General features: G+C 34.3%; 1 protein-coding gene across 2 annotated transcripts in view; it reads left to right on the top strand.

Annotated features, from left to right (window-relative positions):
* The window catches only part of LOC109055128 (cell migration inducing hyaluronidase 1), a 121,367-nt gene extending 106,698 nt beyond the window's left edge, over positions 1-14,669 (top strand). For both annotated transcript variants that reach the window (XM_042727290.1, XM_042727291.1), the window contains 10 exons: positions 178-333; positions 3,563-3,743; positions 5,139-5,354; positions 5,618-5,829; positions 7,375-7,560; positions 8,342-8,546; positions 9,629-9,718; positions 10,021-10,178; positions 11,292-11,392; positions 13,372-14,669. In XM_042727290.1, the coding sequence (XP_042583224.1) occupies positions 178-333; positions 3,563-3,743; positions 5,139-5,354; positions 5,618-5,829; positions 7,375-7,560; positions 8,342-8,546; positions 9,629-9,718; positions 10,021-10,178; positions 11,292-11,392; positions 13,372-13,499 (1,633 nt within the window). In that variant the 3' untranslated portion in view covers positions 13,500-14,669. The remainder of the gene's footprint in view (positions 1-177; positions 334-3,562; positions 3,744-5,138; positions 5,355-5,617; positions 5,830-7,374; positions 7,561-8,341; positions 8,547-9,628; positions 9,719-10,020; positions 10,179-11,291; positions 11,393-13,371) is intronic.
* The last annotated feature ends 216 nt before the right edge of the window (positions 14,670-14,885 follow it).

Below are 14,885 nucleotides of genomic sequence, written 5' to 3'. Positions count from 1 at the left end.
AATTGGAAAAAGCCTTATATGGGCGGCTTCTTAAGATGCAGGGAAGGAGTCAGGGCTTTTGTGGGAATGTGAAAGTAATTTATTGGTGAGAACGCAGCAGGGATGTGGTGTATATTCTCAAAAGGTGTGGATTCGCACACTGTTTTTCTCACTTTGTGCTTCTTTGTTCATGCGTAGTGGAGGAACCTTCCCGGATGATGACGGCTCCCGTCAGGAGGTGAAGAACACTCTGTTTGTAGGAGAGAGCAGGAACAGAGGGATGCCCGATTTGATTGATCAATCCTGGGGTCCGGGTGGCCTCGATCATCTTGGCAGGTCTCTGCCCAGAGGAGTGTGAGTGTCATGAACATCAGTTTACCATTAATCTTGTTTCTGCACTTGAAAACACTATTTAAAGTGTTGTGAATGGTGTGGAAGTGTGCACCAAGGTTTCCAGGGAGACATTTGTTCATTTCTTTGGCCTTGCAAAGAGAAAAAATCACTCTGACCATGGTTTTGACTTTGACCTATTAATACCCACATTTTTTCCCAGAAACGTCTTAAAGGTGCTGTAAGCCATTTTTTTGTGGAATGGCACTCAGAAAATATGCCCAATATCTGACAGATATCACTGAATTAGCTGTCCTTGGATATCACAGCTGTCCTAGAGCTGGTGAACTGAAAGGATTGTTTTTAAAACACTGAAAGTCTGTTACAAATGACAAAACAGTGATAGAGCCTTCAGCTACTTGTTGCCTGTAGGCTTAAGTGGGTTGTCGGTATGAATCTGCATTTGCAACCAATTTACTTCTGTTAATATATGTGCATATATGGCATTTAAGTTTAAAATGTTGGGTAGGCCTTGATTTTATTTATCAGGAATTGATTGGATCAAGACATTGTAATGTCAGTCAAAGAGAAATAAAGTGTGATGTTTTTTCTCAGAAATAAGACCATGAATATTTATTAAAGGCATAGTTCCCTTAAAAATGTAAATGAAAGGCTGAAAATTTCTTCACTGTCAATCCATCCAAGATGTAGACGAGTTTGTTTTTTCACCAGAACAGATTTGAAGAAATGTAGCATTACATCACTTGCTCACCAGTGGATGCTCTGCAGTGAATGGGTGCCGTCAGAATGAGAGTCCAAATAGCTGATAAAAACATTAAAATAATCCACAAGCAATCCACACCACTCCAGTCCATCAATTAACATCCAGCTGTTTGGACTCTCATTCTGACGGCACCCATTCACTGCAGAGGATCCATTGGTGAGCAAGTGATGTAATGCTACATGTCTCCAAATCTGTTCTGATGACCAAACAAACCCATCTACATTTTGGATGGCCTAAGGGTGAATAAATGTTCATTTTTGGGTGAACTATTCCTTTAAGAAAGTCAATTTTGACTTCATGTTGACTGAAGGTGAAGTGTGTCGTTTCTGTAACACCTGCAGTAAACTAAATAGCGAAAATAAATATAGCTGCAAGCCACAATTAGTGGAATCCAGCCAGTCGAGGAAACTGGTGTAGAGATGAAATATGCTTAGTGAGTTTTGTGTTTACAATTGGGAAGAAATCAATCCAAAGTTTCAGCTTTTACTTTGTTTTTTCTGACGCCTCATAGCAATTTATCTTTGGACTCCTTTATACCTGACAGGGCTTGAGGATTTCATGTGCTTGGCTTTCATCTGTAATATTGCAGCTCAGCACCTGTCACTTTATATTCTCTGTCTTCTGCTCCTATAGAAAATGCTGGATTTTGTATGGATGTGTACAAAAATTGAATGGTAAAACACTTTTACCACCATCTTTATTGCACCCATGAGAGTCAAACTGAAAAATCTCTCCCTTTTTTCTCTTAAAAGTGTCAGGTGCCCTCTTTAAACTTCAGGCATTATTCTTTTGGATTGTGGAAAAGAGCTTTAATTTGACAATTCAGCTGTCACTGTCATTTGAATTGTTCTGTTTAAAGAACAGTTGTTTGTAAAAAGGATAAGCCACATTTTAAAGGTGACGTTGGAGCAAACAGAATTTCAAAAACAATTAATTCAAACAAAACTGTAAATTTGTGCTAGTTGTAATTTATAAATTAACTACCTTTAACATTGTTGTCAGATGCATTGACAATCTTTCACTTTAATGTCTACAGTCCCAATTATGCAAACTTGTACTGGCTATCCAAAGATGCCATTTAAAAAATCTCCATCTGATAAGCAGATGATGAGAAGAAAATAATGATAAAACAACTTACAGGGTGAAACTTATGGGTCCTTTGGGAAAATGTATCACTCATGAGAAGGACTGTGAAATTTTAAGCTCACGCAGGGCAGCGGATGTTTGAAATATTGAAAATTTAACCGCTAGTTGCTAGGCGACCATACATCCCATCCATCCCCAAAATGAAAGAAAATGCAATTAACCCCAGACCCTTCATGCATGCCAAATTTGGCGAGTTTCCACCACTGGGACAGAAAGTTATAGCTGTTCAAAATGAGGAAGAAAATAGTAAGAAGAGCAGTATGCTTAATTCCTTATGACTGTTTCCAAACCCACAGAGTCTTTTCTGTCTTTTTTAAATAATGATAATAATTATAATAAAAGTAAAAATTTATCTCAATCATGTCAAGGTTTTCTTCCCAAGACAATGCAAAAAGTAATAAAAGTGTATGAATGCTTAAGTCATTATTTAGTTATTCAATTCGGGGTTATTGTCGTTAACTAAAGCTATTAAAAATATTTTGTTCATTGAAATAAGGCTGAAATATAAATATATATATTACATGAAAAACTAAAAAATAAGAAAGTTTGCATTGGCAGTGAAATAAAATATGTTTAAGTTAAATCACTAATATTACTTACTGGAAATAAATATAAACTAACTAAAACCATAATGAAAATAAATGGAACGTAAAGAGTAATATTTTAAAAAATGAATTAAAATAACAAAAGCGACAAAAAAAGAACTATAATTACAACTCATAATATAAAAATAACAGCTAATTCTCTTTTTCTCAAGGCAAGGCAAAAAATTATATTTTATGAATGCTTTTATTCTTGTTATTCAATTCACTGTTATTGTCATTAAAGCAGAACTAATTTTTATATACGTTTTTTTTAAATCAAGATAAAGCTAAAAAAAAATCTAATGTAAATATCATATGAAAACAAAACACATTTGCATTGAAAAGTTATGGTTGAATCACTAAAATTACTATCTAGAGTTAAAAACAAACTACAACTTAACTAAAATAAAAATGAAATAATGATTTTATTTCAAATAAATAAATAACAAAAGTATATAATAAAATTACAAAAATCAAAGAAAAAAAAACTTATTAGAGGCTAATTCAAACATTCACATGAATAAACTCTAGCATATACATAGTAGTAAAATGAAATATTTTTCATTTACTGCATCTAGTTTCTCAGAATATTAATTGTTTGTTGATTTTTGTAAAAAAAAATTCTCAGTTCAGTTATTTTAAACTTTCCACTGTTCATTGCATTACATGGAACAAATGTCCCATCATTATTTGATGAGTGTAAACCACTTCACGGATGTCACTGCCGTCTGCCCTGCAGGGACTTCCCCATTCGTGGAATGCAAATCTACGATGGACCAATCAACATCCAGAACTGCACCTTCCGCAAATTCATCGCTCTCGACGGACGACACACCAGCGCTTTTGGCTTCCGCCTGAACAACTCGTGGCAGAGCTGCCCAAACAACAACGTCACTGACATCACCTTCGATGACGTGCCGGTAAGCTCCACCCTCTTGAGCCATGTCCACTATCATCAAGACCTCTGTGCTCCTTGTGACCCTGTGACAAAATGCATGTCAGCGCTCTTTGTGCTGCTTAATAACAGTGGATGGGGTCACTGTCTCTGAGCTATTCCAGGAACTCTGATTGGTTTTGTGCAGGATGTCAAAGAGGATTATAGCATTTTAGAGCGTCTTCTCACTGACTTTCCTCTGGTTACAATCATCTCTCTCCCACCCTCCTGTCACTTCCAATAGTCAGATATGAGGCTTCATTGGCTGCAAAGTCTAGAGCAGAAATCTGATTAGGATTGTGTGGCAGTGCATAATGTGCGACAGTAGAGATATTGTGAGCATTGTTTATGATGATAAATTTGCGCAAGTATATATACTTCCTGTAAGTAGACAGCATTGCTTTATGATATTTCCATGTGAAAACAACAAAGAAACATTTATCCATGCATCCCAAACAAGTCAAGGCATAAAAGAACTATTATAAATGTAACAAATTGGAATTTTTGGTTTATGGTTGCTGAGAACTTGCCATAGTAATATTGAATTTAACAAATGTGAACACACAGGTGTAAGAATTAGTAAAATGGCACATGGACTATTTTATTATTATAATATTAGCTTAATTAGATTTTTTTTTAATTGTGTTTAACTAACCAGAATATCCAAATATGCGAATGGCTATTTAATATACACTACTGTTAAAAAAATTGTCGTCAGTAGAATTTTTACAATTTTTAAAAGAAATTAATACTTTTAATCAGCTGAATTAAACTGATCAAAGTGCCATTTATGTTTTAAAAGATTTCTATATTAAATAAATAGTGAAAAATCTTTTGGTTTGTTTTGAACATTGATGATAATCAGAAATGTTTCTTGAGCAGAAAATCAGCATATTAGAATGGTTTCTGAAATATCACGTGACACTGAAGACTGGAGTAATGATACTGAAAATTCAGCTTTTGCATCACAGGAATAAATTAAAAAACACAATTCAGTCTTTTTAAATTTTAATATTTCACAATTTTACAGTTTTTTTTTAATGTATTTTTTATTAAATAAATGCAGCCTTGGTTGCGCATTTCAAAAACATTACCAAAATCTTACTGACCCCAAACTTTTAAATCGTATAGCAGGTGTGAGTATATAAATAGATCATGCAAAATATTCTCAGTTAAAATGTTTAAATGTAGGTTAGATGTAGAACCAAATTGATTGCTCCAAATCAGCACAAAACTGTTGCAAAATCTGATCTGCTACAGCTATTGGTTTTAAAAAATACAGAAAAGACATCAAAATTGTTTTCAGAGAACATAAACAAGCCATAAGTAGTTTCCTAATTTCCCATGTTTGCCGTTCCCTTGTCTCTAATCGTGGCTCTAGATCACCTCACGCGTGTTCTTTGGTGAACCGGGCCCCTGGTTCAACAAGATGGAGATGGACGGCGACAAGACAACCGTTTTCCACGACATCGACGGCTCAGTGAGCGAATACCCGGGTGCTTTCCTAGTCAAAGAGGACAACTGGCTCCTGAGACACCCCGACTGCATTGACATCCCCGACTGGAGAGCTGCCATCTGCAGTGGGCACTACGCCCAGGTGAGTCCGACCTGCACCCTCCTGTTACTCCCAAAACATTTCCATGTCTGGAGTCAGCGGCCTTCGTTCGGCACACAAGCATCTACACGCAAACAGCAGCACCTTGTTCAGTACATTCCAAGAACCCATGTTTACTTTCTCCGACAAAGCCAGACACCTTGTTAGTCTTCTCTGAAATTCGTTTTCCGAGAAAAAGCCAATCAATCTGTCAAAGCTGTCAAACACTTAAATACCATGCAAAATATTCTGTCCCCCACCTCCAGATTTACGTCCAAACCCGAAACCCAGCCAACCTGAACATGAAGATGGTGAAGGATGAGTATCCAGACAAGCCTCTGGAGCTGGTTGGTGCTCTGGGAAAGAGGAACCACTACCAGCAATTCCAGCCTGTGGTCATGCTGGGTAAAGGATACACCATGCACTGGGACCAAGCGGCTCCTGCCGAGGTCACTATCTGGCTCATCAACTTCAACAGGTCAGTGAGCGAGCAACTGCATTGACTATGTGCTGCAGTGAGCACGTGTTTTTGTAGGCCAACCCAGAAGTTCACATTACCCTGGTTCCCTCAACGAAAACCCATTAGGATTTTCTCATTGGCTTTTTTATTACTGCTGAAAATAAGGTCTGTGACAGTTCTTACAGGTTTTGGTTCATCATGATAGTCTTCACAAATTGAAGCCTGAAAACTTAAAATACTTAAATACTTTTTTTTTTTTAGTACTGTTGCAATAGTAGTATATTTCTTTGTTGGTGTATTTAATTTGTATCATTTAAATAATAAAATAAAAATATTATTTGGAATAATAATAATTATTATTATAAATGTTATCTTTTTGATTTTTTTCTTTATTTTGTAATACTAGAGTATTATTGCAATAGTAATATATTTCTTCATTGATTTTTTTTCCAAAATGCATAATTTAAAAAATAAAAGAAAAATACTATTTTTAATAATAATAATAATTAGCAGTAGTAGTAATAGTAGTATTGTTTAGTCATACTGAATGTGAAAAAAGGTTGTCCTTCTAGTTTGTCCTTAGCTGATCACATGTCCATTTCTTCTCTAACAGCCCTCTATGGATAGACAGCTGTAAGGAATTTAGGGCGGGGCGTTCTGTTTGTCCAACCAATGGCAGATTAGAGGAGTGCTTAGAACACCAGCCAATATTATTGTGTCATCTGAATATGCATATGAGGCCTTCGGGTGTAAATGCAGCTTAATAGACCTATCACTGTGTCATTAATTATAATCAACCACAATATTAAAAGCAAATCATGGAAATTACTAACTGCTCTTGGCTGGATAACTTAAGTAACTGTAATGAGCTTACAAGGATCAAATGTTAACACTAATTTAGGCCAAAAAAAAAACTGTACAGCTGTATTTAATTAAAAATCTGCTCTTCAGTAAAACTCCAACATAATCACTATTAATGTATCATATTATGACAGTAATTAATGTATATCATTCTAAATGTGATTGCTTTATTATTAGTTTTATTTCTGAATGTTTACTTGAATATTTTAAGCACTGTTTACTTCATGTGTCTCTTAGCATCTTCATTTGTATCTGATTTGCTTGTAATTAGTTTCTTTGTACTTTGTTTAATTACAGACTGTTTATTTGTCTTGAATAATTACATAAAGCAATTTCTACTTAATTAAGAAACAGCTAAGAGCTGCATGCTGTTGTTTCTTTCACTTTCTTTGTTGATATTTACATTAATATTTTACTTTTTTAAAGTACTTTTTCTAGTGCTTCATGAAAAGCTGCCAGAATAAAGCATTACACACAATGCACACTTTTATATCAATCCCAGATTAAAATAGCAACATTCATAACAAAGATTATCAATTATATTTAATAAATTGCACAGCATCTTGCTTTCTAACTTATCCAGATCCTCTGAACCAGGACTATTGTGCCCCCTAGTGATTGATGCTAATACTATTAGGAAAGTCTGTCAGTCTGCAGTTAGCATGCTTTACTCATACAGCAGTGTTGATGCTTCTTTTCCAGAAATGACTGGATAAACATAGGCATCTGCTACCCTAAAGGCACTGAATTCACCATAATCTCTGACATCCACAACCGCCTCACCAAAGAGACGAGGAAGACCGGGGTGTTCATGAGGACCACTCAGAGAGAAAAGATGGGCCACTCTCACCAGACGAGAGGATATTACTACTGGGAGGAGGACACTGGGTAAGAGCAGATGTGTCTCCGCATGGACAGATAACAGCTGGCTTCATATAGTCCCTGTGTGACACTATCTGTCTGCAGCTGCTGCTGTGGTGCTAGTGAATGTAGAAAGATATCATAGCAAATAGAAATGGCCTGTTTTATTGATAAGAATAGTTGAGAGAAGACAGGAACTGATGCAGAGAGAAGTGTGTAAACAGGATCAGGAAAAGACGACCCAGAGTCAGTGTTTGGTGCATGTGTACTAAATACTACAGTAGTTCACCAAATGCAATACTAATTATTTAAATCAGTATACAAATAATCAATTTAGTTTTAAACTCCTAGTGGCTCCCATCTTGTATTAATGTATTATAATATATTGTAATAATATAATCTTTTTTTTACTATATATATATATATATATATATATATATTACATATATATATATATATATATATATTCTGCCTGGCCTAATGGAACGTCATACTGAGCAAAGTAGCAGTTATTATAAGACATCTGTGTTTTGATAGAGGATGAAAAAATAGCTGTTCTTAATTTAGCTATGTCATTCTTCCTTTGCTAATGAAACATAATTAAATTGTAGGAATGAGGAATATCACTCGATTGGAACTGCTGTGAAATTACCCAGGAGGCTGGATGCTAAACGCTGCAGTTTTCTCAATTATAAGTTTTGATGTGGTTTTAAAAGTGTCACAGCTTCCAAACTGCTGCTGTCACTGTCGTCCTTGTGCTGATCTCTCTTTCTCTCTCTCTGATGTCTGTCTGCCTTCTTCCCCACAGACTGCTCTTCCTTAAAATCAAAGCACACAATGAGAAGGAAAACTTTGCCTTCTGCTCAGTGAAGGGTTGTGAAAGAGTAAAGATCAAAGCGCTGATTCCCCCCGGCAGCGGCCCCAGTGACTGCATGGCTGAAGCCTACCCCAGATACACCGAGATGCCCGTCATAGATGTGCCTATGCCCAAAAAACTGCCTCGCTCCAAACTGGTAAGCAGACACTTTTGACTTTACAGAGCATCTGTGTTTGAAGTCTAGCGTGATGCTGCAGGCCAGATGTGGGACTTTCCTGCAACTAGCCTGATGCACTAAAGATGATGTATAAAGAAACATAATAGCAGTGCTTTTGTTAGTCTTGCAGATGTTTGATTGTCTCCTGGCAATCGCATTGTGCAGGATAAATTATAATATGCAGCGTTAGCCTTTGTTCAACAGTATAGTTATTGTATTTTGCACACCTGTTTCTGTAAACTTTTGCTCGGAAGTGTATTGTCATGGAGGAAACTGGTTTTGAATGACTATACCCGCTTAAATATATATGTATGAATTATAATATACAGTATATATAATATATAATATACTGATTTATATTATTGATAATATATTTCTACATTTTATATGTGTGTGTTAAAAAAATTAGTGGCTCAACCAATTTAGGTATTCTTTATTATTATTATTATTATTATTATTATTATTATTATTATTATTATTATTATTATTATATAAATACAATACAATTTATATATTATACATTTACAATTTACATATATTTACATTTTAATATTTAAAAAAATTATATATAAAATATGTCAATGTTAATTATATATATATATATATATATATGCCATTTAAAATTGAAAAAAAAAAGTTACATTTCATTTGCTTTAGCAAACAACAGAAAAAGTACACATTAAATTATAATTAAATAATGAATTAAAACCGTTTTAAAAAAGATGTTTAATCCATTGTCGATAGGGTTCAAGTTGAAATTAAAGGAACGCTAATGCTTATTCAGTCAAGCAGAGGAAGCATATCAGTCTGTCACTCTTATATATATCATTAACTCCATGTTCCTGCATGCATGCTCATATGATGTTATTTCACCTTTTGGAGCAGTTTGAGTTTCCTCACAAGTTTAAGTGCCATTAGTTTAACCACAGTGACACTTCAAGTTTATTGTATATATGTTCAGGTATTATGGTGTATGCAAGTTGTAAGTGCAAATATCTAGTAAGAAGATATTATGAAATGTTATATTATTGTAATCTCAAGGTTTCTTGTTTCCTTTATAGCCTCACACACCGGAGCACTTCTTTGAAGTCAAACTGGAGTCATATAACACACGCTTCTTCCACATCAAAGAGGACTTCGCCTATACTGAGGTACAAACTCTTAGTAATGTGTTATGAATAATGAGTTTTACGAAGAACCGAGGAAAATCTCCCACTCTGGCCTTTATATTATATTATATTATATTATATTATATTATATTATATTATATTATATTATATTATATTATATTATATTATATTATATTATATTATATTATATTATATTAATTCATTATGACTTCTTTTTTCTTGTATTTTTTTTTTTTATGTAAAGAGGGATGGGGACGGACCAAGTAAGATATTGAAAGAAAAATATATATAAAACAAATGAAAATAAATGTATGTTTCTGTAGGTAAATGGAAAGAAGATCTACCAATCAGAGGATGGCATTCATCTGACTGTAATCGACGGCCACAGCGGTAAAATCCTGGAGTCTAAAGGCTTCAGGAACTCAATCCTGATGGGAATTCCAGCTCAGCTAGAGAACTACATCACAAACCTCAAAGACGAGTAAGAGTAATACAAAATATATGCATGAATAGTTTACATCCATACAAACTCAAATGCACATGCAATGAAATGTTCTACTTTTTGAAAGTTTTATTCTAATTACTAGGGTTTTTATTCAGCAGGGATGCATTCAGTTCATCAAAAGCAAAATGATAATAATAAATGTTTCTTGAGCAGCAAATCAGCATATTAGAATGATTTCTGAAGGATCATGTGACACTGAAGACTGGAGTAATGATGCTGAAAATTCAACTTTGCATCACAGGAATAAATTATGTTTTACAATATATTCAAATAGAAAACAGTTATTTTAAATTGTAATATTTGTGTTTTAGTTCAGCCTTAGTGAGCACCCCAAATGTTTGAGCTGTAAGATTAATAGAAAAATATATATATGAATCTTCAGTTTAAGTGAATACAGAATGAAGTGCACATGCAACGAAATGTTTTACTTTTTAAAATGTACTATTCTGTGGCATTGAAACCATTGTTTCTTCTGTAAATTAAACCAAAGCAAAGTTTTTAAACAGGTCAAAAAGGATATTTTTTGTTTCAGCTTTTAAAAAGCACTTTTTTTTTTTAGATTTACAGCATCTCATTATCAGCTAAGCGTGAAGCCATCTGAGATGTTTCACTTCCTGTAGCGCTTCTATGTAAAGAATTACGTGTTGAATTCGAGTGAATCACACAGGCTTTGTGCGAAACACGGCGCTTTCCAAATTGGTCTGTGCTGTGAAGTGGGCCGTGCAGACATTAGATCCGTTCGGCACAGTTAAGTTGGGTAGCGCTGCTCTGACACTGCTGGAGTGTTTGGATACTCACATAAAAGCAGCAAATGGTAGATAATCACACAGTCATATAGGGAGAAACAAATTGCATGTTAACATATGCATCAGTGGCCTTGAAATTTAGCTTGGGCAGCCACTGAAAAATGGCCAATTAAACTATAATTTCACAAGTTTAATGTAGGTAAAGTAAACGAAGTGAAGCTTCATTTATAGGGCATTGAAACCACCACTTCAGAGGATTTTCTTGTTCTTTGAATGATTTTTATATGTGTTTCTCTATTTTTAACTGCTGTGTCTGACAGAAATGCATTTTCTGCACTTGCAGGTCAGTGGTTTTGATCACCTCTAAAGGGAAACTGGTCACCAGAGGGCCATGGACCAAAATTCTCGTTACCCTGGGAGCAGATCAGACTGTGAAGTTGAAAGGTAACGAGTTTCACTCAAAATAATTCAGGATGGTGATAGACGTCTCACATTATCAGAACCTAATGGAATTAACATGATTTATAGTTTTGAAACAAATATGCATACTAACTAGGAAACACATGTGACCAACCAAAACAGATCTTAATGTCAAATATGTAATATATTTTGGTCTACCATACAAAAGTTTAGGGTCAGAAAGATTTTTGTTTTAAAAGAAATTAATACTTTTATTCATCAAGACTAAATTAAACTGACCAAAAGTATGACAGTAAGGGCATTTATTATGTTACAAACAATTATTTCAAATGTAAAAATTCACCTTTGCATCACAGGAATAAATTACAGTTTAAAATATATTCAAATAAACAATAGCTCTTTAAAATTGTAATAATATTTCAAATATTTTCAGTTTTACTGTATTTTTGATCAAATAAATGCAGCTTTGGTGAGCATAAGAGACTTAAGAGACAAAAACATTTAAAAAATGACTGAACCCAAACTTTTGAAGTGTAGTATATCTGTACGTGTCTCATATACTGATTCACACTTATTTTTAGCTATAGAGTTTCATCCCAATGGTATTTGGGATACTTTGTGATAAATTACCACAAAAAAAGACAAGTGAAACCACAAAACAAAAAAAAAAAAATAGACTAGTCTTAAGAAAAAAAACTCTTCTCTGCACAAAAAAAACACACAAACACACACACACACACACACACACACACACACACACACACACACACACACACACACACACACACACATTCATACCAGAGCAGCAGGGTCCTTCCTCTCAACCCTCCCTTCACATATTATATTTATCATGTTGAATTGTCATTCCAGCAGGCAAAGCCCCTTAAGTTTACATTCCAAGTGCTTCCCACCGGATCATTCCGTGAACAATACCAAATGTTTCACAGACCACCGACGCATGACGAGTCTGTACAGAAACCTAAAGGAATAAAAATGGAAACACTCCAACACACAATTTTGATACTGATCAACTTGATATTTTTTCCCCTGTTATTTCATGGCCTAAATAAATAAATAAATATTGACTTGAGATTATTATATGATTAAAAAGTGTTGAATTATATGGGAGACATGAAACAAACAGGACTACACTACCGTTTGATACAAAAAAAATTTAAAGAAGAAAATGGTAGTTTTTTAGCAAGGATGCATTGAATTCTGAGAGTTGCGATATATGAACTCCATGAAAAAAAGTCAGTATTGCGAAATATAAACACATTCTGATATTCAGAGTTCTGCTTTTACATCTCACAATTATTTTTGTTTTCGCCAAAGAATAAAAAAAAGGTCTTTGTGACAGTTTTCCCCTTGCAATTCCCAGTTTATATCTCACAACAAGTCTAAACTGTGAGATAAAACGTTGCAATTACTTTTTTTTTTTGTTTTTATCTTGTGGTAGAAACAAGCTTCCATATACTTTGAAGACTGGAGTAATGATGCTGAAACTTCTGCGTTGATCACAGGGATAAATTACATTTTAAAATAAAATCTAATTAAAAACAATTATTTTAAATTGTAATAATATTTCACATTATTACTGTTTGTACTGTATTTTTTTATCAAATAAATGCAGCCTTGGTGAGCAGAAAAGACTTCTTTCAAAAGCATTAAAAAATCTTACCCACCCCAAACTTATTTGTAGCATATGTAGGAAATCTGTTGCCAGGGATGACGGTCATACAGATAAGCCTTATTATTATAAAAAAAATAAAAATAAATAAAAAACATGTAACCAAAGAATGTCACTATTGACCAATCAGAATGAAGTATTCCAGAAAGCTGTTAAAAAAGCACCATAACACCAAAGCCTGTATAATTAAGTAATTTACATTTTTTACAGTTTGCAGTTTGGCAAACGTAGATGCACATATATTGGCCTTAACCAAAATTTTTGTCATGAATAAGGTCATTAAAAATCATTTTGTGGTGTTTTTTGTTTCCAGACAAACTCGCCTTCGTGGGCTTCAAAGGCTCCTTCCGGCCAGACTGGCTGAGGATGAGTGTTGATGAAGAGCGAGCCAAACTCCACCAAGTGCTGCCCATCCCTGTGATTAAGATGATGAAGCTATGAAGATGAGCGACAGACGGTGCAGGACATCTCAGACTCGCTGTAGCAGCACTGCCGGACGAGCCCAGCTACAGGACTACTGAACCTAAAGCCTAAAGCACCAATCACAGCCCAGCATGTGTTTATATTACCTAGCAACCCCTCCCAGCGGATTCCATTGTTTGTGACAACGTGGACGTTGTGATTTTTGGATCGTGTCGTCAGTTGATTATACTTGAGTTTCGATGGGAGAAAAACAAGAAAAAAAAAACTAAAAACGATCGCAACATTCCTTGTTTTTGTCCCTCTCGGTGACGTTTGCCTTCATGTTTCAACATGTTTTTTTCTAAATATTTAGAAAAAGAGGTTTCAGATTGTAAATGTCGTGAGGTTTCCTCATTTTAATTGTCACGCACAAGAGTTGGTTTCGTTTTTGTTGAACGAGAGAGCCAGCAAAAAAAAAAAAAAAAAAAAAACAATCCGGCCTTAAAGGAACTGGTCACCCAAAAATGAAAATTTCACTCATTTATTTACACATCCTGTCATTCGATGTAACAACAAACAAGATTTATTTATTTTTTTACATTTTCCAAACATAGATTCTGAAAGCACCATACAAGTTCAAGATGCGTGAAAAAATATGCACACAATTCTCATTTTCCGGTGAACCATTCCTTTAAACCGAATAGTCAAGAATGGATTTGAATCTGAGCATTAGTAGATGTCAGTCTATCATAAAATGATCAAATCTGTGATGAATTGGCTTTTCTTCCATTTGGCAAGAAGTACGACATTGTCCCTTTGCCGAAATAGCTGGTCTTTTTTCGGAGATTGTAATTTGTTAGTGTTTTTGTATGTTTTGTGTGTTTCTTAAAAAAAAAATACAAAAAAATCCTGATTGATAACAGAGATATATTTTATACTTATTTATTGTACAGGCACTATTACACAAATCCAAAAGGGACGTCTTTTAAGGGACTTTTAAGTTGTAATCTAATTCTATCCGATCTGTAAAAACTAAAACTTTAAGTACAATTTTCACTTTAGTGTATAATTCAAATATACATGACATTAACTTTAAGTTGTATATGGATGTGATGTAAATGTGAATGATTTCCAAGTAATACAAATGTATTACTTTAGATAAGAAAAAAATATAAAGACTTTTGTACAGAAATAAATCTTTTTTCCTCATATTGTTGGAGTGATGCTATGTTTCTGTGTATATATATATATGCACGTTTTTGGTGAACTTTACTTTTTGTACAGTTGGGTTCAAGTACAGGGGCCTCATTTATAAAGTGTGCATACGCTCAGATTTGATCATAGAGTGTGTATATGCTTAAATCCATATTTGTAAAAACTGTCTTTGGCATGGAAAAGTGCTTAGCAAGTTCAAGATCATTTGCG

Source organism: Cyprinus carpio, chromosome B7, assembly GCF_018340385.1.
Source record: "Cyprinus carpio isolate SPL01 chromosome B7, ASM1834038v1, whole genome shotgun sequence".
NCBI lineage: Eukaryota > Metazoa > Chordata > Actinopteri > Cypriniformes > Cyprinidae > Cyprinus > Cyprinus carpio.
Note: the sequence above shows the minus strand (reverse complement) of the source record. Positions and strands in the feature narration are given on the sequence as shown.